Source organism: Aquarana catesbeiana, linkage group LG11 (assembly GCF_042186555.1).
Source record: "Aquarana catesbeiana isolate 2022-GZ linkage group LG11, ASM4218655v1, whole genome shotgun sequence".
NCBI lineage: Eukaryota > Metazoa > Chordata > Amphibia > Anura > Ranidae > Aquarana > Aquarana catesbeiana.
Window position 1 is genome coordinate 103486495 of NC_133334.1, and position 25078 is coordinate 103511572.

Genomic DNA, 25078 nt, shown 5'->3' on the forward strand with positions numbered 1-25078 from the left:
TGTTAACCCCTTCCCTGCCAGTGTCTTTTATTCACTGACAGTGCTTTTTTTTCAGCACTGATCACTGTATCGGGGTCCCTGGTCCCAAAAAAGTGTCACTTAGTGTCAGGTTTGTCCGCCGCAATGTCACAGTCCCACTAAAAATCGCTGATCGACATTACTAGTAAAAAATGAATAAATAAAAAGTCCATAAATCCATCCCCTAGTTTGTAGACACTATAACTTTTGCGCAAACCAATCAATATACGCCAATTGGGATTTTTTTTTATAGCGCAAAAAATAAAAACCGCAGAGGTGATCAAATACCACCAAAAGAAAGCTCTATTTGTGGGGGGGGGGGGGGGGGGGGGGACAGTTACATCGTCGCACAACCATGCAATTGTCAGTTAAAGCAACTCCGTATTGCCTGGTCAGCAAAGGGATAAAACCCTCCGGGGCTGAAGTATGAAAAAATAAATAATACATAAACAAACACACGAAATATCAAAAACGCCTCGCCAGCCTGTGAATGCAGTGACATTGCCACTAAAACAAAAAGGTTAACAAGATCAACAGTTGTAGCCGTATTGCTCAGTCAGTGCATCTTACAGCCATCACCCCCCTTCTCTGGTATGTGGTCTACTTACTGAAACCGTGGGGCTAAAATCTGACAGACAGAAATGAAGAACCTTAAAGCTCTGTGCAGTCTATAGAGCAGGGTTTCCCAACTGGGGCTCAGTGACACGGTTGTTAAAATAAATACATTGCACCAGTGCACTATTAGGGTTCTATTTTTAAAATATTCATTTGATGAATGTCAAACATTTACGCATGATTTATGAATCTGAAATTTCTCTAATAGATTAATGGCTATGATGATCAGTTTTGTCTAGTGGCCAAGAGTTATTAGATTAGATTATAGTTAGAAAACTATACTGCATTTTGGCCATTAGATGGAGCTGACGATATATAGGAATTAATCTACAGTATTAGAGAAATGACAGCCAAATCTAATTGAGCATAGATCCTTTAATGGAACTTCGATCAATCAGAAAAAAAAAACCTCCAATTATGTAGTCATTCTAAAATGCCATCTGTACAAGTACCTGCAAACTCTTTATAAAGGCTTCCCATAACTTCCTGCAAACCAAGAAAGGATTTGCCACCATTATGAGCCAATCCGGCTATATTACATTGCATAAGGCTCACATCCTAACTTGTCTAAGGAACTGGGGATTCAGGGAGAATACATTAAGGCCTACTGGAATGGGGGCAATGTTTTTTCACAATCCAACAATCCATCAGGTTGAAAGGAGGGAGGTAAGACAGGAAGCTGCAAAAATTAACTGTCTACATAATGGTGCCATCCTGTAAGCTCTATTGTATGTCAAATGCAACTGCTCAAATAAATGGGCTTTAACAATGTATTTAATGGTTTATCGGCAGTTCTAACTAAACATGGTAGAATATAAAGAGTTTTTAATAGAGTTTTTGTTTTTCCTTGGGAGAGTACATATGATCAGCAGAGGGCCAATCGGCACTGTCCAGACAGAGGGTCAGAGGTCCTGCAGCCTCATAGCCTCATAAGACAGCTCAGTGCAGTATGAAAACTCCTAGAAAGCTTTAAGCATTAACTGATAAAAAAAGTCACAAGATTGCACTGTGACTACATACTGCTGATGAGAAAAGGTATTTAGCAGTTTATATTTACTAAAATAATTACATTTCCATGTTCTGTGTACTGTGGGAGACCAAATACAGTGAATTCAGGGTCCTGGGTTTAGTAACACCTTAACTTAGTTAATCATTCTGGCACTTTATTGACTAAAACACAATTTAACTCAGAATTCCACTTTGTGCAGACAGTTCTCTCTACAAAAAGATAAGCTGGTCATACACAGTGAGATTTTTTTTTAATGCATGCCAAGCATAAAATTCCTCCATCTATGCCATACAGCGTGGATGGACAAATCTTCCGCTTTGACTATTGTATCCTAACAGCACCAGTGGCTTTCATTATACCCAAATAAACCGCTTTTTCGTCTTGCTAGCGGCTTTGATTTTTTTTAATAGAAAGATGACGGGTGGGAGAGTGCCCACAGGGCCACCCAAAGAGCAAGTTTTGGTCAGTTCATCAGGAACCAGACGAAATTCACACTTTGTATAGACAGCATAACAAAACAGGCAAATGAAAAAACATCACTTCAAAAACAAATCCTTGACAGAAAAAAAAAAACAAAACTGTAAACTCCACCATATTAGAACAAAAAAGCATCATTTTAGTTTCAGCAAGGCAAATATCTTGGAAGCAAGCATTACACAGGAGTGAGTATGTTTAGTACAATTCATATCCTTCAAGTGATATAAGAACCTGGCAATTTGAAAGTGCTGCTAAAGGGAAGTTCATTCCAGACTGTGGGTAATGGCTGCTAGATGAGAGGGGTGCCAGGAAAGAAGATGGATGAGGGCGTGCCACAAATATGCTTTGTTCTTCAAGGATGGGACACTGCTGCACAGTCAAAGAGGATAAACAAAACACATTAATACCAGGTATGTACAATTCACACACCTAGTTTACTCCCAGCTTGTACTATAGTGCCAATATACATGTAGACAGCCTTTCAAATAAGCCAACTGAGCCCCACTCTAAAGCCAGTCATAGACAGAGCGATTTTCTTTCCTGAAACCACAGGTGTTCTCCCAGTGAGGGGAGCCATCCCGGCCGGGAGAACTCACAGTGATTATTTGTGTATAAAACTGCAGCGCCAATACATTAAGTGAATAGCCAGTGATATTTTTAAAATCTAAAATAATAGTAATTGAACAAAATAAAAGTGAAACAAAAAACCGCCTCATGTTATTGATCCAACCAATGTTGCTAGTGCAATCATGCAGAATGTCCAAATTCCAAATCTATCTTGTGAACAGAGAATGTGTATAAAGAAAGTCCAACACCTTCCCAGGTGAATGAAAAGACAGTCCTTTGGATAAGAGTGTTCAAGGGTTAGCCTCCACCTCCCCATGCAATCAACACTCACCAAAAGGAATGGCCGCCGTTACAGCGGGATCTATGCCAAACAAACCAGTGTCCACCGCAGGTCTAAGCTTCACCCAATGTCTACCTCTTGGACTCTTCTTGGTGTAATCAAGCTGCAGCAAATAAAGCTCACCAGGAGCCAGACAAGGTGCTTTGATAGTGTAGTTTTTAAAGCATTTGTTACCCCAACATTTCATTTTACTGATATGTGCCTGAAAGTATCCTGTTCTCTTTGTATTGCTTCCTTCATGTGCAATCCCTTGTGTTCCTGCCAGTTTCTCTGCTTTCCTATTAAAAACGGACCACACTAAGCAGGAGCGCACACCTTGGTCAGTTCTCTAGCTGTGCTGGGAACTCCGTATGCTCTCCTCCAACGATCAGACTTGTCCTGACACGCCCCCACTGCACAGCCATTCACTGGAAAGCTCAGTGTGCTGCTGCTTTTCCTCCCCCCAGCACTTATGCAGCTGAGAACAGAGCGGATATCATAACTTATAAAAAAAGGGGGGGGGGGTATTTACAATGTTTTTTATATCTATACAAAAAGCTTTTGCCTTTCATTTCTATTTTCAAACTGAATGGGTTGTTTTACAATGTGATCGTTTACAATCACTTTAATATGAAGCAATACTACACTATCAAAGCACCTTATGTGGCTCCTGGTGAGCTTTATTTGCTGCAGCTTGGCTACACCAAAAAGAGTCCCAGAGGTAAACATTGGTTGAAGCTCTTAGACCTGCGGTGGATGCTGGGTTATCTTTTGGCGTAGATGCCGCTGTAAACGGCAGTCATTCCTTCTGGTGAGTGTTGATTGCATGGGGAGGTGGAGGCTGACCTCTGAACACACTTATCCAAAGGACTGTCTTTTCATTCACCTAGGACGGCGTTGGACTTTCTTTATATACATTCTCTGTTCACAAGATGATAGATTTGGAATTTGGACATTCTGCACAATTGCATTTGCAACATTGGTTGGATTAACAACACAAGGCTTTTTTTCAATTAATATCATCATTTAAGATTTTGCAAATATCACTGGTTATTCACTTAAAGTATTGGCACTGCACTTATACACATGTACTTTTTGAGTTAGCTATACTACTCATTGGGGAAAGCTGCTATTTACCCTAGCAATCATACCACAATGCAGAAAACTGCTATTAGTATTTTTGTCAACAGTGATTATTGCTAGCAGCTATAGCCGCTGGCAATAATCGCATGAAAAAAAAAAAATAATAATAAAATCAATCAGCCTGCCCAAACATGGTTTGAATCTCAGCTGGTCCCTGCTGAACCAGCCTAAAATTAGGCTGTGCTGACACCAGTGGGAGTGCCTCCCTCCCAAGACTGTATTTTGTTGCACTGGATCACTCATCATTACTGTGTGCTTGAAACTTTAACTGAATGCTGTGTAAAGCATAATAACAGGATTATGTCCCAAGGAGATACTTTGAACTCGGTAAAAACGACAAGTGCAGTACAATGCCAGCAGGGCTTAGATAGCTGGTAAGTTGCTGTCTGCACCTGCCCTAACTCAAACAAACCAACCAAAAAAAAAAACAAAACTATTTCATACACAACATTCAGACTAGCTGGAATTCTATATTACAGCAGAAAGTCAATATTTGCATAATTTCCCTATATAGTGACATACCGCTGTGCTAACAGGGACGGGCTCAGTGCCCCCATTCATATCAGAGCTGTTTTTCTCCTTCTTTGTGTCTTCCAGGTCAGTGACTGTGCCGGGACCCTTCTTTTTCTTCAACTTGGCCAGGATGGAGGACTCCCTTTCAGGAAAAGGCGGCATCTCCTCCAAAACAGTAGCCTTAAAAGCAGAAAAATTGTAAATTTTATCATTTTAAAAACACAGCAATGCCTTAAAATGCAGTTATGGTCAAATTAGGTAGCATAGGTCCCTATGCGGTCATCAAAACCAGCGAACATCCCTTCGCTGAGTGTTGTTATGACAAAAAACAAAAACATTTGGGCTAACTTTTTTTTTTTTTTTTTTTTTTTTTTTTAAAGCTATTGGCCATCAAATCTTGAAACATTATAGTACTAAAAAGATGAGGCACAGCAAAAATGTCCTCCACAGTTTTTGAAGTGACCCTGTCACCGCAGGGTCATGGATTATGAAAAAAAAGCCCAGATCTGTAAAGCATTGAACCTATACTTGCTTACCTTTGTGGTGGCACAGGTCTTGAAATAAAAAAAAAAAAAAGTGTAAAAAATCTGCGCTAGGTTAATAAACGTAATATCATAAAGAAGCTGGCTAAAAAAAAAATTGTGATACCAACTCTCATAAAAATCATATGTCAAAGCAGCACTATAGATCTAACAAATACTGTGCAAAAAAAAAAAATGCATTATGGAACAGCAGACAAAGTGCAGATAAGGCAACCAACACTTGTGTAGCCACTCACAGCGTCCACCTGCAACAACCATTGAGCACTATTCAGTGCTCTCTGCTTTGTACTATCAGCCTGCTGATCTACCCTGCTGTGAGGTTTGTCAGTGAACCTTGTAAGCTTTCAATAAATCCTGATGCTTATTATTGACTTCACAATGGAGATTTGTACTTTTGTCTTGGCATCACATTGGTATTGATTGTGGAGTGACGTCCATCGTTTCCCCCCTGTTGATCACCTAGCCTGTGATAACATCTTATGCGCTTTTGGCCATTATAATCTTTGGCCCACCTTCTCTGGTAAGAGGCGTGATTATCTTTCTTAGCCAGTGGTGGATCTCTCTGCACTTGAGCTGGAAAAACATACTGTATGATAATGGTTTTCTTTTCACTATGGGCTATATACTTTCTTTTTTACTTCATGTATGATACAAGGACATTTGCACTATTTGTTTTCACACTTATTTTAAGTTATTTTTATTCTCTGAGAAATAATTTCAACACACATGCATAATTGTTGGTTGCCTTATCTGCAGTTTGTCTGTTTCACATTGTAACATGCACATTTAATTATTTTGCAGTTTCATATAGCCCCTTATAGTTTGCTGCTCCATATTGAATTTTTTTGCATCGTATTTGTTAGATCTATAGTGCCGCTTTGACATGTCTTGAAATGCCCAACTTTAATACTCCCCAGCCACAGCAGGTATATGGTGGAAATGGGGGTAGTTCTGGCACAAACTGTAATTCAAATGATGCCAGAGAACCTAAGTCTGTGATATTAAAATGGCTGTGGATCGGGGAAAAGCACAAACCGTGCAAGATGGATGAGGATATCCAGGGGTGAAGAAGAAACGGCCTCTTCAGGATAGCAGAAGCACACTCCAAATTACGTAGGAAAAGGGTAAAGAAAGAGGCGCCTTCTAAGTATGAACTGTAGAAACTTTATGGTACAATAAATAAAAACGATCAGCATGAGGAAAGTCCTGCAGCAGTACGTCTTCTTACTCTGACAAAGGAGCGCGCCTGTCCTTCCCACCGACAGTGGGCGCAGGCTCAGAAACGGTGTTGCAATACTTCTGGTGACGTCAGGCGCCCCTGTGTTCCACAAACGCCTCAGGCCTCTCCTCTGCATTACCATCTGAGCCACAGAGTATACAGAGCCGGCGGACGGTTCCTGAGGGTCTGTTGAACCAGCGAGCAAGGAGACGCACCACTGCAGGACTTTCCTCATGCTGATCGTTTTTAAACTACAAATGTAAGTGTTTTTTTATTTATTGTACCATAAAGTTTCTACAGTTAATACTCAGAAGGAGCCTCTTTCTTTACCCTTTTACGTCAGGTATACACACACTTCTGGGTGTGACTACTTGCTTCCCTTACTGCACTGTATTTCCTTTTGCCAACCTGCACATCGCTACAGATCATAAAGGCCGATGGGCCTTTACACTGCGTGTAGCAGGTGCAGCAGGTAGGGACCCCAAAAGGGCGGGGTGGCAAGTTACAGGCCATCAGTGTATGCCAGAAAGTTAAGTACAGATGTGCTTCTTTACAGGCTGGGCTGTGGATTAGGGTCACTTTAATGCAGAAAGGATCTAGTGTATATTCTACTACAGCACTGGGTGGCTTTATAAATTTTTTAAGAGAACTGCTATTCAACATCACATAAAAACATTACTGCCTAAACATAAAAAGGAGTCAAGCTGCTAAAATGAAACTGAAAACATGTCAGTCTTTATTACGCAAGAATTCTCCCCGTGGACATACCAAGATGTCATTACTGGCAATTGAGCTCAGGCGCAGATATTCCACAGCTCTCTGCTGAAGCTCCACATCGGCGTTTCTGAGCTGGCTGTCACTTCGTAGCACATCTTGGATGGTGGGTTTAATCTCAGGGAAGAGGTTAATAAACTTTATGTAGGCCGAGAGGAGCAGAGCCCTGGTAGGCACACTGCAAAGATGGAACTTTGAATGTAATAAGTTAAACTGGATCAAAGGGCTGTAGAGAAAACACAAAGGAAACAAAAAAAATTAACCCAACGTACACCATGTGGAATGTAATCGTAATCACAACTAAAATGTATATAATAAAATGGATATACCCCATCACTTGTAAGGTAATGAAATTGCACCATAGCTTTATAGCAAGGTTTTACTGTAATATTAACATAAGTGTAGACACATAGATCTAGGAAATTTTTTAGAACATCTTTTGGAAACCAACATTTTAAAGGATTTATATACATACCATATACTGTAAATAGCCAATCAGAGAAATTACAAAACATTAAAAAATAAAGTATTGTATTGATTTGCATGTGCTTTGTCACCCTCAGACAATAAAAGAAAGAAGAGATTTGTAAAAATGGGACTTCCAAAATACAGGGAATGTACCAAAATGAAAACAGTAATCATGCGTTCAAACTTGCCTAGAACGTGGGTCACCAGCAATAAGATTACCAAACTCGCCCAAAATATACCCGCCAACTTTGACCAGATTTTCATGACAGGCAGGAGCCTGAAGAGCCTGAAAAATAAATGCAAAGAAAAGTAAATCAATAGTCACATAATAAAAAAAAAAATAAAAAAAAAATATTATGATTATAAATGTCAGTTACTTTGGGACCTTTCTTCGACAACTATAGTTAAAAACTTTTTTTTTTTTTTTAAAGTTGTAGGGTTAGAACATCTGTTTTTACTAAAAAATCTCATTAGTGTTTTGGTAACGGGTGAAAAAAAATAATCTGATGATGTATAGATTGAGAAAAATGTATTATAGTGGAAAGTGGTAAGAGCTGTCTGGAGTCCCATTGTTTTCAGTGTCTTTCGATCTCAATTCTCCCATCCCCTCATTATTGTTTCTGGACACCAGATGGCATCACAGGTGGCAAAAAAACCCCAGCAGAATTCCAACTCCAACTTCTCCATTCTCTGGAGTTGAAGTTTCAAGAGTTAATCATCATCAATGTTCAACATAGTCAAACTATAGTGTTTAGCAGCATTCTATTTATGTAGAACTACAGTACATTACAGTTAATTTTTCAACCAACATTCTACAGGCTTTGTTCCTTTTTAAACACTGATCGCCCCATAGCAGATTTATAGGATTCTGCACTTTCATCTACAGGGGACACGAGCGCCTATTCTGCTATGATCATCGGGCAGAGACACAGAACGGGGCACTGCCTGTGCAAACAAGGCAGAGATCCATTCTGACAGGGGAGAAGAGATGGATTTAGTGTCCCTGCAAAGCAAGGAATAAAGTGTATCACTTCCGAGTAAAAGCAAACACACACACAACACAAAAACACTGGTTAGGTACACAGTTAATCCTTTGATCGCCTTAGAGGTTTAACCCCTTCTCAGGTGGTGGCATTAGTACAGTGACAGTGCATATTTCTTAGCACTGATCACTGTATTAGTGTCACTGGTTCCTGCAAAGTGTCAATTTTTCTTTAGTGTCCGATTGTCTGCCACAATATCGCAATCCCAGTATAAGTTGCTGATCGCCGCCATTACTAGGATTATAAACTTTTTTGTGTGTGTGTGTGTATATATATATATATATATATATATATATATATATATATATATATATATATATATATATATATATATATATATATATAGCCTGGTCACGAAGAGGGTAAATCCTCCATAGGTCAAGTGGTTAAATCAGTGGAGCCCCTAAACCAGGGCTACTACTAAGCAGTTTCAAGACATCGTGCTGTCTTGAAGCTGTTCCAAATGGCTCAGGAACAATCCATAAAACAGAACTTCTGCTTTATGAATTAAGAAAGCAAGCCTTTCTGGCTTATTAACAGAGTTGAAACTGCAATCATTCACAAAAGCCCTAAGCAACTAGAGATTCCCATTCCTCTTAAAAGTAGTCTGAGCAGTGAACTAAGATTGTTGAAAAATTGCTGAGAGTTAGTATGCATTGCACAAAATAACCAGGACTCACTACAGTTAGCCAGGACAGATTTTTTTATATTTTAAAACAGAGTTTTGTTTGTACACATGATTGCAAATAAAACTGCACACCCATCCCATAGTAGGATGGTGGGGTGTACTGCCTACTCAATTACGCAAGCACCCAAAATGGAACATATATACCACTTAATATACATTGAGATCAGGCTAGTTAGCTTTTCTATGCCAACTAGATTGTGTTTTGGGGAATTATTGTAGTGTTCACCCTCAAGTGAGTTGCCCTAATGAAAGCAGACCATACACTGCTTGAATTTCAGCCAACTTTTACTTGCTTGGTCAAAACTCAAGCAGGGAATGGACCTGCCAGCACTGCTTTGTTAGCCAATAGTCAATTATTAACTATTCAAAAAAACCTTAAGGCCCCTTTCACACTTATACGACTTCAAAGTCGCGCTATTTTACCGCGATTTTACCGCGATTTGGGAGCAGTACTACTTTGTATGACTTTGCCACATTTTTGGCATTAACAAATGAAAACATACAGTAGTTGGTATGAATCATAAGGGGGAACTCCACGCCAAGTTTTAAATAAAAAAACTGGCGTGGGTTCCCCCCCCAGGGGCATACCAGGCCCTTAGGTCTGGTATGGATTGTAAGGGGAACCCCCTACGCCGAAAAATCAGCGTGGGGGTCCCCCCAAAATCCATACCAGACCCTTATCTGAGCATGCAGCCCAGCCGGTCAGGAAAGGGGGTGGGGACGAGCGAGCGCGAACCCATGTTGATGAGGACAAGGGCCTCTTCCCGACAACCCTGGCCGTTGGTTGTCGGGGTCTGCGGGCGGGGGGGGCTTATCGGAATCCAGGAGCCCCCTTTAATAAGGGGGCCCCCAGATCCCGGCCCCCCACCCTATGTGAATAAGTATGGGGTACATGGTACACAGGTTTTTAAGGTAATTTATTAGGCAGCTCCGGGGTCCTCTTCCGACTTCGGGGGTCCTCTTCCGACTTCGGGGGTATCTCCGGCGTCTCCTCCCGGTGTCCTGATCTTCTGCCGGCTCCTCCGCTATTTTCTGCAGCTCAATTGCTAGCGTTGGCCCGGACTTCTGCCTTCTTCTTTTCTTCCAGAGATGTTGACACGATGCTCTCCAGCTGGAATGGTCTCTGAACGCTCCGCAATGGACTTATATAGGCGGTGACCCCGCCCCCTTATGAGGTCACTGTCGGGAAGAGGCCCTTGTCCTCACCAACATGGGGACAAGGTGCTTTGGGGTGGGGGGGCCCGCAGGGTGCCCCCCATGCCCCAAAGCACCCACCCCCCCATGTTGAGGGCATGCGGCCTGGTACGGTCCAGGAGGGGGGGGGGGGGGGGGCGCTCGTCCCCACCCCCATTCCTGACCGGCCGGGCTGCGTGCTTGGATAAGGGTCTGGTATGGATTTTGGGGGGGACCCCACGCCGATTTTTCGGCATAGGGGGTTCTCCTTAGATCCATACCAGACCTAAGGGCCTGGTATGCCCCTGGGGGGGGGGGGACCCACGCTGGTTTTTTCATTTAAAACTTGGTGCGGCGTTCCCCCTCAGGATTTATACCAGACAGCTGTCAGCACTGCCTGACGCTCATCGCGAAAGGAAAAAAAGTTTTCCTTTCCCGATCAGCGAGCCAGGCTTGTGCTTACAAAGTCGTACTGAAGTCGTGTCTATATTATTCAGGCACGATTTGCATGCTACTTCAGGGTTTAACATTGAGGTCTATGGAGTACAACTCGCATAGAAGTTGAACCAAAGTAGTGCAGGGACTACTTTCAAGTCGGCACGATTTAAAGTCGTGCCAATATGAATGGTAGTCATTGAAAATCATGGAGAATGACTTGTCATACGATTTTGCAGTACAAAATCGTGGGACAAGTCGTATAAGTGAGAAAGGGGCCTAAAGCAGAGTTACACCCAAAAGTAAAAACGCCACTTAACTGACTCTCCACTCCCCCCCCCCCCCCTCCGTGCCACAGTTGGCACCTTTCGGAGGGGAGTGGGTACCCGTTTTTGACAGGTGCTGTGGAGCGATCACGTTCAGCCCCCTCCTCCCTCCCCCACCGCCGGGCAATTCAGTAAGCGCAGTCTGCTTCACGCATGTGCAGTAGGGAACCATCTGTGAAACCGCAAGGCTTCACTGCCAGGTTCCCTCACTACGAATGGCGGCGGCAGCACCTGAGAGCGGACGGAAACATTGCTGGAGTCCAGGACAGGTAAGTGTCCTAATACTAAAAGTCAGCAGCTATAGTATACGTGTAGCTGCTGACTTAATTTTTTGTTAGGGGGCAGACCTCATCTAAGTCTGAAGCAGACATCATATGAGGCCTGAACATCCACCTGGTGGAATGATGGGGGTGGGGGGGGGGGGGATTACAGAAGGTACAAAGGAGATACCCTAAAAAAAAAAAAAAAAAAAAAAAAAAAAAAAAGGAAAAAAAAGAAATAAAAAGGAATATCTTAGATGGTTTTAGATCCCTCTATGTCATGGGCTTTTGAGCAGAGAGTAGCCCACACACGCTCGGGGATGTGCAGATCATATTGCCGATGCCCAGAACATACAAGCGGGCAAGCAACAGGCTTTCCTTTTAAAAGCAATCCTAGCGGTTAACTAGTCGCTGGACTGCTTTTACAACAGCGGGAGGGGACTCCCAGGGGACTCTCTCTCTCTCTCCCCCCTCCTGCATCAGGCTATTCGGTCCCACCAGGACACCCGATCAACCAGCTGCCGCTGATCATAGAGACCGAAACCGATTTGACCGTCTCTATGATATAGGGAACTGGACGCAATGACCTTACATCATTTTCACTTCACCCGAATGCAAATGGTGCCATTTTTAAAAATGAAAAGCATTTGATCACACCAATCTTGGTACAAGCAGAGGGGGTCACATGGAAGACACCATGAACAAAGATGTTAATAAGAGAATGAGAAGCCAATGGTCTCTGAAACAAGATCGTAAGGACAATTTCCTAAACTTCAATAGTGCCGAGGGCCAAATGTTAATTTAAAACCCAGCTTCATCTTATGAAGAAATCTCATATGATATACCTTCCAAGTACCGTGATAAACCTTGTGAGAAATAGACCCCCTAGCCTTCACCATCATGAACCCAGGACCCTGCATTCACTATATCTGGTCTCCCACAGTACACAGAACATGGAAATGCAATAGTTTTAGTAAATATAAACTGCTAAATACCTTTTTTAATCAGCAGTTAGAGCTAGTGCTAGCAGTTAGAGAGATTTAAGTCTTGTTACTTCCATCAGTGCCTGGTTAAAGCTTGTAGGAGAAGTTCTCATTCTCCCCTGATTATCCTATGAGGCTGCAGGACCCCTGACCCTCTGTCTGGACAGTGCCGATTGGCCCTGTGCTGAACAAAGGCACTCTCCCAAGAAAAAAAGAAAAAAACGCTTTAGCTTTAAACACCAAACTAAGCATGTCCAGAGTGCCCCCAAAGCACTGTTCTATCAGGAGATGGTTTGGGGACTGTGGAAGGGGATGATCAGAGAAGAGGATCAAACAGCCTTTTTACAAAATGCAGGGGGGTTAAAACCTTAGCTTCCACAGGGAGTATGACAAGCATGCTTTACTGCATATACTGATTTTACTGTTGTAGGTTTAGTAACACTTTAAAGCCAGTGACTGAGACTGGATATTAAAATGGTCCTCAACACAAAAAAAACCTAGAAAAGGCCACAGGAATGCCCCTTATCCTGTGAAGCAGATGAGGATAGAGTTTTAGGGTTGAAAAAGGCATAGATCTGGGTGTACTGATCCCACAAAGCCAACAGAACATCCACTGCTTCTGCTAACTTATTCCCATACCTGGTGACAAACGTGTGTTGTAAAACCTGGAGGTCAGGCAGTACACATCCCGTGTCCCCCACATGTAAAACAGGTCCTGCAACGGCTCTAGGTGAAGGGGTCACTCCCATGGGTTCAGACGCTGCCGGCTGAGAAAGTCTGCCTTGTCAATTGTCCACGCTGGGGATATTAACGGCAGGCAAAGATGGAATGTGAAGTTCTGAATCAGATAGATATAGCTTTTGCCGTAGCAGGATATCGCAGTCCTCCCTAATAGTTGATGTATGCCATGGCATTTTCAGATCAGATGACCCTCCAGCAAGGTGATAAAGATCTGGATAGTCAAATTGCCTGTAGCACGAAAACGCTGATCAGTATACAAGAGTCCATGCATTGACAGAGAGACTAGTGTTCTTCCCCAGCCCATCAGGCTGGCATCCATCATGGAGATTGTCCAAAAAAATAGGACATTCGTGGCGGACTTCATAGACTGGACTGAGGTGTCCAACAACAAAAGAATGTTGTTTTATAGAGATAAGTAAAACTAGGCAAATGGGACTGCCTTGAAGGAGGCTCTCTTCAGCTGCAGGACTCTCAGGGCTACTCCTGGACTGAAAAGTACAAGTCTGGTACCTGTAAGTTTGAAGCTTTTCTTAGGGAAGAAAACATCTTGTTTGAGCTGTGACTAAGAATAGACCCACATACTTTAAGCATGTCAGTTTCAGAACGGATTTCTGAAGGTTCGGGATCCATCCAAACCTCTGCAAGGGCTAGACATACAGGGCTACATTGTTCACCAGAACCTGTGCTAGCTGTGCCCACAGTAGGAGGCTGTGTATGTTTCCTGCAATGTGAATGCCCTGAGAGTGCAGCAAAGAATAGTGCTGGGATCAACACACTGGTGAATACTTGATGTGTACAACACAGGCTGAATGGAAGGGCCAGGACCTGAAGAAGCAAAAAGGACCCAACAACAAAGCTTTTCTTCTTGGAAACAGGTTCAATTTCAACAATTTAACCAAACCGCAAGTGGACCAACAAGAGACTTACGCAAGTAATGAGATGGGAGACCTCTAGTAGGCCATCACAATTGTAGTTCAGGGCTACAGCCATGTGTTTCAAACTTTCCATGACAATCAACTGTAGTAGTGGCCAGATCTCTTCCAATAGCCAGTCAGTGTTTGCAAACTAAGGTTAGACCTAGAACAGGGGTAAGAGCTGGACCTGCCAGTGAGAACAGTTATAGAGGGCCTCAAACCACCTATCATGGGTCCTAATAGACAGATGCCTTCTCTAGACGCAGGGATATGCAATTAGCGGACCTGCAGCTGTTGCAAAACTACAAGTCTCATCATGCCTCTGGGTGTCATGCTTGTGGCTGTCAGAATCTTACTATGCCTCATGAGACTTTTAGTTCTGCAACAGCTGGAGGTCCGCTAATTGCATATCTTTCAAAAGGATGAGAGGAAAAAAAAAAAAAAAAAGAAAAAAAACTTAAATGTTAGTTTTTGGTGGATTAAGCTTAAGTGGACGCATATGAGAAGTTGGCAGATGGTGAATGGGTGAGATATTCTCAAAGCTAGATAAATATATTATAGCAACTTGTCAAAATGGAACTATGGATCCATTTTCCATGCCACAGCTGACTTTTTAAAAAAGCATAGAGCCGACTACATAAAAAAAAAAAAAAAAAAAAAAAAAAAAAAAAGAAGCTATTTTTGATCCCTTGTACTTAGTATTTGAATTGTGATGAGACTTGGTACTGATTAGTGTAATTGACAAGTTATGTGCTAGTCTATATTCGCTCTCTCATCTCTGCTCTACTCATTTCACTTCTCTCGCGCTTTGCTCGCTCTTCCCCAGTCTCGCTCCTACACACTCACACTTTCTTCTCACCCTTTGGTTGCCTGATGCGGTGCCAGCCATACGTCACTGGTTTCCGTGACGAAGACGCCCCCGCAGTTAGGCGCCCCCCCCGTCTTCCTGTTGTCATGGGCATGTGCGGCATACGTGGCACGCCGTGATTGGCGGCCAGGGCTGCTGACTGACAATAGGACCGCTGGGTCCTAGTGGCGTTGTGCTCCGATCGGACACATCTGGTTAGTGTACCTGATCTAGTGCTCTCACACCACCGCCGGATATGCGGTCTGCATTCTGCGATTTTTAGGTTTTAGTGCCCCTGCCTACCTTAAATTACTTTAATACCTATTAGTAACACTTTCTGGTGGGATTCTGACGTCATATTGACGTCACAGGGAGGGGGGTGTGACTTTTTTCATCTTTTACATGTTTTGATTGGTGGCTATTGTGTTTATATTCTGCTTTTGACACTGTTGCAACTTATCACATGCCTGACGAAGGGGTCCTGCGCGGCTCCGAAACATTGCACCTTCCTTTGCGATGTGATCTTTTTCATTAAAACTTTTTGGACAAAAATTGCCGATCCATGGTGTGCTGGTGAATATGTACGCTTGTTTGATGTTTCCAGGACCCAACTAGTAATCGCTGCAGCACACACCATTTTAAGAGCCATTTCTACCAGGAACGTGTGCGATAGGAATATTGATCAGAATGTGCTAGTCCAATGACTTTATACATGAGCTATAGAATACTGTCCAGTAATTATTCCTGTTGTCTATGTCTCCCCTCTCTGACAGAGTTCAATAAAACCTGATGCATTTATAATTGGGACATATTAGCCAACCTTGGCTTACTAAATGAAAGAAAATAGCTCATTTCTTACCTCAAACACAGTTTTGGCTGCGTATCCCTGAACATCGTCTCTGTTTATGACAATCTGGATTACCCTGTACCAGACCTCTTCACTGACATAGTCCCCAGCTATCCGAATGAGGTTAAGAATGGTGTCCACATACCATGTGTAATCGACTGCATACTTTTCAGCAAGGATTGCTACCTTGAGAACCTGAAATAAATAAAACAGGCAAAACCGAGTCAAAGAAGCACATGTGTATGTGATAAATCACTCTAGACTATACGCATTCCAATGCAGTTCTTACAATCTCTTCCCGAATGGAGTAATCTGCAGTCTCCAGGTAATTTAGCATCTCTGCTACAATCTGTTGAGCATTGCTGCGATCACACATTGCATACAGTAGATCCACTGCACGCTGTCGCACACTTACGTCCCTTTCTGTCTGTAAGGGAGAGACAGAGAAATACAATCTCTGAAGTATTTGGTCTGATCACACGAAGAATGCATAATGCAAGAAAATTACATTAAAACTACACATATATACTAAATTTTAGTGGGAAAGTCCAAAGCATAATATTGATATTATTGATATAAAATTATTGAAAAGATCTCCTCTTACTTCCTCTTCTGGTTACAACTCACAATTGATTTTTTTTTCCAATTTCGGTGATGGTAAAAATAACAAATAGAGGAGGCTATCTCCCTAATGGGGGCACAGACACCAATTAAAAACCTGACAAGTATTTTAATCCCTCTTCACTATCTGAAACAAAAAAAAAAAAAGGGTTTGCTTTAGCTTACTTTAAGAAGGCATTACATGGACCATAAACATAAATTAGGAATTATTTTCCCTGATCCCCAATAGGAGACCCTTCTCCACTAACCACCAATGCAAGGGGCCCTTCACCTACTAACCACTGATATAAAGGACATTTACAATGTTTACTATGGGTGCTTTTTTGGCCACTATTATTTTTGTTTCAAGATTACGTAAAATGTTTTCCTATCGATCAGGAGTGGAGGGTAAATAAGAAAGCGAAAAAAATTAAAATAAATAAAATCTGATTTGGGTGTCAAATACACTAGGTACAACGCATTTATTATTTGTTGTATTTAAACTTAGGCAAGGAGTACACAGGTAATCACTCTACTAAAAAGGGCTACCAATTGTTACGAGTAGCGATTTATCGCTGCAAATATGGAACAACTGGATCTCTATGGAACGAGGCACACAAGTAGCTTACAACTATATTCAGAAACAAAACACTTATTCACTCACCAATTTAAAAAGTTCCAGATTATACAATTACAATGGGAATCATATTGATCTCATCTCCTCTATTATGATGTACAGTAACTGGTTGCCATTGTTTTTCATTTCCATTGGCTGAGGAGTATCATCTAGCTGTATGCTTACATAACAGCATGATAGTAGATCTTTTGTGTTTAATAACACAACAGTTATAAGTAGGGCTTTTTTTCTCAAACAATAGGTGCTGGAACTTAACCACGGCCCCACAAAAGCCCTCCCGCTACACACACCCTCCAAATCACATCAAATAGTTGGTGTGTTCAGTCAAATTTCACGAAAACAGTAGGAGGGTCTTAAAGGGGCATTAAATACCAGGATTGCATTACATACAGAGCGCAGAGCTGTCACTTGTAAACATAGAAACCAGACCCCTGTGTTTACAAGCGATTGTGGTGAGCAGGCACCAAGGGTCTGAGCCAGAGGTGGTGGAACTGAGTTCCACCAAGTTCCCCCTGAAAAAAAGCCCTGGTTATAAGAACAAAAATACTACAACTGATGTTACTACCACTATTACTGCTGCTAACTGCTACTACTACTATTTAGGGGTAGCTATCAGAACAGTGGTTACCTGGCACAAGGCTCCCATCCAGTACTGGAGGCTGCTATTGTATCTCCTCTGGAAACTGTGCTGACTCTAGGAAAGACTTACCACTGTTGGAGATACAGTTTCATACCCTGGAGCCCGCTTTGCTTCTGAGAGTTCAACAATAACAGCCCCCAGCACTGAGTAAGATTCTTAGCTGTAACAAAAAACAAAAAAAAAAAACACAACATCTAGCAAATCTGATTTAACAAAACATTTGTACTAACAAACATTCTATTGACACGTGGGTTCATATTGGCAGCTCACCTTTAGTGCATTGATTACAGTCTCAATATGTGTCTTCACAGCCTCGTGTGAGAACTCGGAGCTGGCCAGGGTACACATGCTCTCCAATGCCAGGTAGCGCAGGTTGGTCTCCCGATGCTGCAGGAACTGGCCCAGCTGGTTGCATGCCCGGACCAGCAGATTGGGCTCACTGGAGAGCAGGATAGAAGAGACACATGGGCTATGTGTAATGGCCTGGTAGGCTGTAGTGCTGATATCTCCCTTCGGAGCTGCAGAATTGGAAAAACCTGAATGCAGGTGGCGTTTAAAGCTACAACAGAGGTTGCTTGCTATGGACGAAGGCTTGCTCTCTTAACCCTCCCATCTGAAAACTCCTGCACTTTGCAGTGTGCGCAAAAAAAAAAAAAACTTTGTTCTCGGTCATAAACACAAAAGCCAATACCCACTTATACATCTCTAGGAATCTCTAAATTTAAGAGAATATAAGCTTGTGTTTACAACAGGGAGCATCTGTCCCATCTCACAGGATATGTGTGCATAAATACCACAAAATATTCACAGGAGAGATCAAAGAGGGAAGGCTGGTGGTAGCCCTGAATGCATGGAGTCTCTATGAAGGGTTCAGGCAGCTTCTCACTTTCCAGCTGTTAGAAAAGAAAAGCTCTGGGCTGAACAGGTAGATGAAGGGTAGAATAGGGAACATATTAGTTAAGCAGTACATTTTTTGGAAGTGCTACATGCATTTAACAAGCTTGTGATCATGTTAGGTTGCATCTGCCTCTATTTTGCCCTAAAGCTTCTGTAAACAAGCTTGCCCTTGTATCAGATAATTACCCATAGCTATAGCTACAAGCAGGCAGTAGCCACTACACTACAGGAAAATAGGCGATCGGCATCCTATAATGGTGATCTGCTGGACTGGAGGTATTAACACATCTCAGATTTAATCCTAAAACCCCACATTCCGATCCAACCATATTACCTAAACATTTCAAACCACTAAAACCAGAACATAATCTACATTGGACTTACAGGAAACCTTCATTAGAGGAATACATGGGCTTTTGTTTCTGTCCTTTTGCTCATCCTAATCAGAAGATTGCTCTTAAAAAGTGAATGTGTTCTGACTAGCACACACACAGCCAGTGGCTGCTAAAAAAACAAAACAAAAAGGAGCACAAATACTCAGGGGTAGCTCACATAACATGGTTGGCTTTCACTTTTTTTCAATATTTTCTGTGTTACTGATGGTAGACAGGCATACAGAAATTTAAGCCAAATATACATGCTTTTACCAGGTCAAAGTACTGAAGTAAGTTTTGGCAGGATAGTCTAGTATTTTTAGAAAGTATGTCAATTACTTCTCTAATTGTTTTCCGAACGATGGTGCACAAAGTCCAGGGCAACTAATTAAATTTCATTTTACTAATGAGCGGAAGGAGAATTCTCATTGATTACTATGGATTGCGGTACATTATAGCAGCTCTTTGCAGGCTTTTATTTAATAAGCATGGCAATGCTTTCATTTATTAACAGATTGGTATTTGCTGCTCTCAGTGGGTATGTAATATGCATCGCTTTACACTGTAATAAGCTAGGACTGGAATATAAACCTAAACCTATCCTAAAAAAAAAAAAAAAAAAAAAAAAAAAAACTCATCAAAAAACTCACAGCAAATCCAACTAAAAAGGACTTATATGTATTTATTGTACAGTACAGGACACCAGGTTTCAATCATAATGGATGGGTTATATGCTGCACCTTTAGGCGACTGGACCCCGACATGCTGCTCAAAGCTTTAACACTTCCTATATTAAAAAAAAAAAAAAAAAAAAACCCTCCTCCACGTAATCCTCTATTTTTGCTAGGGTCCTTAAAGCAGAGCGACACCTAAAAGTGGAAGTTCCATTTGTTTGTCACCACTGCCACATTTTTCACTTTTTGGGGGTAGGGGGATCAGATCCCTGGTTTTGACAGGTACCCGCTCCCACTTCCGAGTAAGATTGCTGCAGCGATTTCTGAGCATTTTCAGCCCCTCCACTTTCCCCCTCCGCCTTCTGGAACACACAGGTCTCAGAAGATGGCGGGACCATTCAGAAAACACAGCACGACTTGTGCATGCGCAGCAGGAAACCTGAAGCCTGAAGGCTTCACTGCTGGTTTCCCTTAATTACAATGCCGATGCCTGCACCCAAAGCAGATTGATGAATCGGCTCAGGGTGCCGACATTGTGGGATCCCTGGACAGGTAAGCGTCCTTATATTAAGAGTCAGCAGCTACAGTATTTGTAGCTGCTGACTTAATTTTCCTTTTCCAGACTGGAGCTCCTCTAAGTGATATATGCATTTCTCAGTGTGAGGAAATATAGATAGAAAATTTCACTGTTCCCTACTATTGAGACAATTACAGGCTGCACCAGGCCACTGCAGCAAGAGGCTGTCCGTCACTGCTGGGATATGTACAGGTCTGAGAGCTCGTTCACACTAGAAGACCGTGTGGGAAACCCAAGTTCTATGTGCGTTTCCTGGACCGTGTTTAAAAACACACTGGGTGCGCTATCTGCTGCAGGTGTCAATGCATTCCTTAGGACATCCCCCAAACACATATTGCAAATGCAGTGCGTTTGCCTGCACCAGACTGCATGTTACCACAGTGCCATGCAATCCACTGCAGTGGATTTCTGGAAAGTAGTGCATGCACTACTTTTGGTGCAATCCAGTGAAATTTCAGCTAACAATCACCCGCACTGAATTGCACAGGACTGCAGACCACGTTCCTGTGCAATTCATGTGATAATTGGCCTTAAGGCCATGGCCAGCTGCAGGGAAGCCCAGTTCTTAATAAACCCTCCCACATGGGAAGACGGTGGGCCTGACCAAAATGGGTTAATTTGTGAACCCGGTATCAGAGGAAGGGGGATTTAAGGGATTCTACTTAAACCTGTTTACAGTTTCCAAGCCTACCTAGTAGGCAAGACCCATCCTGGACCTCAAATCTCTAAACAATCTTCTGAAAGTCGCAAATTTCTGGATGGAATCCACAAGATCGGTCATACCAGCCCTCCAGCCAGAGAAATCAATATTTTGTGGTGGTGCCAAGAACGTTAAGGAAAAAGACACTCTGCCCACATCCCTAATTAAGATACACAATGGAGAATTTTTTCCTCTCTGGGACTTTGGGAGGCAGAGAGTCTTCGAGCAATAATGTTATATCAAAAAATAATTTTATTGGAATGAGTTAAAACATGGTAAGAATAAAAAATCGGATGCATATATAACAGAAATTGGGTGACAATGACAGGAAAGATTGCAACAATACAGTAAACACCACACAACTCTGTCCTGACAGAGTAGGACAAGAAAAGAATGACGCGTTTCAAGGTTGAAAATGATGAAACCTCTTCTTCAGGGGCTAGTGGTGGAGTATATGGTTATCTAGAAGTTTTAACAAAAACAATAATGAACAGTCAAAATACACTATATACAGGTGGTTTGCAAATGGGTACATTTACAGGTGATTTACAAAAGGTGATCTGATCCCTGGCAGCAAACTATATATCCCCACTTTTCTCCTAATTGGATGCTACTTGGTGGCCATTCAGGAATTATACGGTTAGAATGCTCTTTTTACATATATATATATTTATTTTTTTAATTAATTGTGATTATTACTTTTTGTAAATCACCTGTAAATGTACCTATTTGCAAACCACCTGTATATAGTGTATTTTGACTGTTCATTGTTTTTGTTAAAACTTCTAGATAACCATACACTCCACCACTAACCCTGAAGAAGAGGTTTCATCATTTTCAACCTTGACACGCGTCAGTCTTTTCTTGTCCTATTCTGTCAGGACAGATTTGTGTGGCGTTTACTTTATCGTTGCAATACTTCCTGTCATTGTCACCCAATTTCTGTTATGTATGCATCTGATTTTTTTATTCTTACCATGTTTTAACTCATTCCAATAAAATTTTGTGATATAACATTATTGCTTCAAGACTCTCTGCCTCCCAAAGTACCACAGAGGAAAAAATTCTCCATTGTGTAGCTAGAGAAATAAATGGCATTGATTGACAAAGGACCAAGCCAGGTCATCATGAATCTCAGAGGAAGGCAGATCTCTCCCTGAATTGGGCAGAGATTGACCCTTGGGGGAATGGTTGCTGCAACTGGTGGTATTCCAGGAAATCAGTTCTTTGAGGACTCTGGAAGTGGACCTGCTGGCATCCAGGTTTAACAGGAAACTGGATGGGTTTGTGGCCAGAATGAGAGATCCTCCAGCTGTTTCAGTAGGTGTGCTGGTGATTCCATGGGCATACACTCTGCATGTATTTATCCAAAGTTAAATATATTTATTAGGTTTGGCCCTACACATAGTGGACCCATCTGAAAGATAAAATAGTCAGCACCCGGATGTTCACAATTCATTAGTGATGTATTGGAAAGCCACCTGGCAGAGAACTATAAGAACAGCTTACAGCAGACACATGACAACACAACCATACTGTTACATTTTTTGTACAGTAGGTGACCGCGATATTGTGTCAATCTCGCCGCTTTTATCGGCGAGATTTGACACCTGCGAGCCCCGTCGCAGGAGCCAGCGCAGAGATGGCTCGCTGATTGGGAAAGGAAAACTTTTTTTTCCTTTCGCGATGAGCGACAGGCAATGCTGACAGCCATCTGATATGAATTATGAGGGGGAATGCCGCACCAAATTTTAAATGAAAAAAATGGCGTGGGTTCCCCCCCATGAGCATACCAGGCCCTTAGGTCTGGTATGGATTGTAAGGTGAACCCCCTACGCCGAAAAATCGGCGTGGGGGTCCCCCTCAAAATCCATACCAGACCCTTATCCGAGCACGCAGCCCGGCCGGTCAGGAAAGGGGGTGGGGACGAGCGAGTGCCCCCCCCTCCTGAACCGTACCAGGCCGCATGCCCTCAACATGGGGGGTAAGATACCGGCCCCCCACCCTATGTGAATGAGTATGGGGTACATGGTACCCTACCCATTCACCTAGGGAAAAAAAGTGTCAAAAAAAAAACAAAAAAAAAAAAAACACACTACACAGGTTTTGAAAGTAATTAGGGGGTCTTCTTCCAACTTCGGGGGTCTTCTTCCGTCTTCTCCCGGTGTTCGGTTTCTTCTCCCGGGCCCCTCCGCTATCTTCTTCCAGCTCTCTTGCTAGCGGGGGGCCCGGTCTGCTGCCGCTGTTCGGTTCTTCTCTGGTATCTTCTGCTGGACTCCCCCACTATCTTCTTCCAGCTCTCTTGCTAACGGGGGCCCTCTTCATAAGGGGGCGTGACCCCAGAGTCCCTGCGCATGCTGGGACTGACGTCACAAGGGGGCGGGGTCACCACCTATATAAATGGCTGCGCAGCTCGCACACAGCATTCCAGCAGGAGAGAGCGTTGTGTCAACATCGGAAGAAGAGAAGAAGCGACAAGACAGCGGCAGCAGACCGGGTCCCCTCTAGCAAGAGTAGCTGAAAGAAGATAGCGGGGGGAGTCTGGCAGAAGATACCAGAGAAGAACCGAACAGCGGCAGCAGACAGGGCCCCCGCTAGCAAAAGAGCTGCAAGAAGATAGCGGAGGGGCCCTGGAGAAGAAGCCGAACACTGGGAGAAGACGGAAGAAGACCCCGAAGTCTGAAGAAGACCCCCGGAGCTGCCTAATAAAATTACTTTTAAAACCTGTGTAGTGTGTTTTTTTTTTTTTTGACACTTTTTCCCTAGGTGAATGGGTAGGGGTACCATGTACCCCATACTCATTCACATAGGGTGGGGGGCCGGTATCTGGGGGGGCCCCTTAATAAAGGGGGCTCCCGGATTCCGATAAGCCCTCCGCCCGCAGACCCCGACAACCAACGGCCAGGGTTGTCGGGAAGAGGCCCTTGTCCTCATCAACATGGGGACAAGGTGCTTTGGGGTGGGGGAGCCCGCAGGGCGCCCCCCTCCCCCAAAGCACTTACCCCCATGTTGAGGGCATGCGGCCTGGTACAGTTCAGGAGGGGGGGCGCTCGCTCGTCCCCACCCCCTTTCCTGAACCGTTTCATGTTGAGGGCATGCGGCCTGGTACGGTTCAGGAGGGGGGGGGGGGTGGGGGCGCTCGCTCGTCCCCACCCCCTTTCCTGACTGGCCGGGCTGCGTGCTTGGATAAGGGTCTGGTATGGATTTTGGGGGGGGGGGGACACCCACGCCAATTTTTCGGCGTAGGGGGTTCACCTTACAATCTATACCAGACCTAAGGGCCTGGTATGCTCCAGGGGGGGGGTGGGGGGTGGGGGACCCACGCTGTTTTTTTCATTTAAAATTTGTCACGGCGTTCCCCCTCATGATTTATACCAGACAGCTGTCAGCACTGCCCGTCCCCCATCGCGAAAGGAAAAAAAAAAGTTTTCCTTTCCCGATCAGCAAGCCAGTGCGACATGCACAGTACCCTGTCGCCGAGAACCAGCGCGATGGGATCGCGCTGGAAACACAATCTCGCGGTCAGGTACTGTACATGCTATAAAAAAAAAAAATTGAGGGGTCATAGGAGGAAAACTGAATATTTTTTCATCTCCAGGTACTATACTGAAGCCTTATGCGTTATAGTGATGAAAAAAGTGTTGTTGCAAACAGAAAAAATCTACCAAATCCAATTTCTAACATCTGTTTTTTAGTTCTAACAATAAGAAACAGTTACAGGCCTAGAACACTGCTAAAAAGAAGAAAAAAAAATGAACATCAAAGTAAAACTTTTTCATCAAGACTCTATAACTACATCTGAACTCACCTGTCATGGTAAATAATGAGGCTGATTGCCTCAAATAGCACAGCATTCTTGGCATTGGAGTGCTGCACCTTCTTGGATTTGGGAGGCTCCTGGGCTTTGTTCAGAATGGTTTCTAAGCACTCTGTAAGTCGTCCTCGCACAGCAGGGTCCTCTGTAACAGTAAGATGAAGCTGAGTATCTCAGTGAAGGTTTGTGCATACAAGTATTTTTAGAAAACAGTTTATAAAAGGTCAAAATGAATATTTGACTT

General features: G+C 43.0%; 1 protein-coding gene across 4 annotated transcripts in view; it reads right to left on the reverse strand.

Annotated features, from left to right (window-relative positions):
* LOC141112215 (AP-2 complex subunit alpha-2) overlaps positions 1 to 25078 on the reverse strand; it is a 199269-nt gene that overhangs the window by 64602 nt on the left and 109589 nt on the right. For 2 of the 4 annotated variants that reach the window (XM_073604817.1, XM_073604816.1), the window contains exons 8-15: positions 24829 to 24979; positions 18069 to 18237; positions 16211 to 16348; positions 15934 to 16116; positions 7853 to 7950; positions 7191 to 7422; positions 4671 to 4841; positions 2351 to 2488 (exon numbers count right to left, since the gene is read on the reverse strand). In XM_073604817.1, coding sequence (XP_073460918.1) covers positions 2351 to 2488; positions 4671 to 4841; positions 7191 to 7422; positions 7853 to 7950; positions 15934 to 16116; positions 16211 to 16348; positions 18069 to 18237; positions 24829 to 24979 — 1280 coding nt within the window. The remainder of the gene's footprint in view (positions 1 to 2350; positions 2489 to 4670; positions 4842 to 7190; positions 7423 to 7852; positions 7951 to 15933; positions 16117 to 16210; positions 16349 to 18068; positions 18238 to 24828; positions 24980 to 25078) is intronic. The other 2 variants (XM_073604818.1, XM_073604819.1) reach the window with 1 other exon arrangement.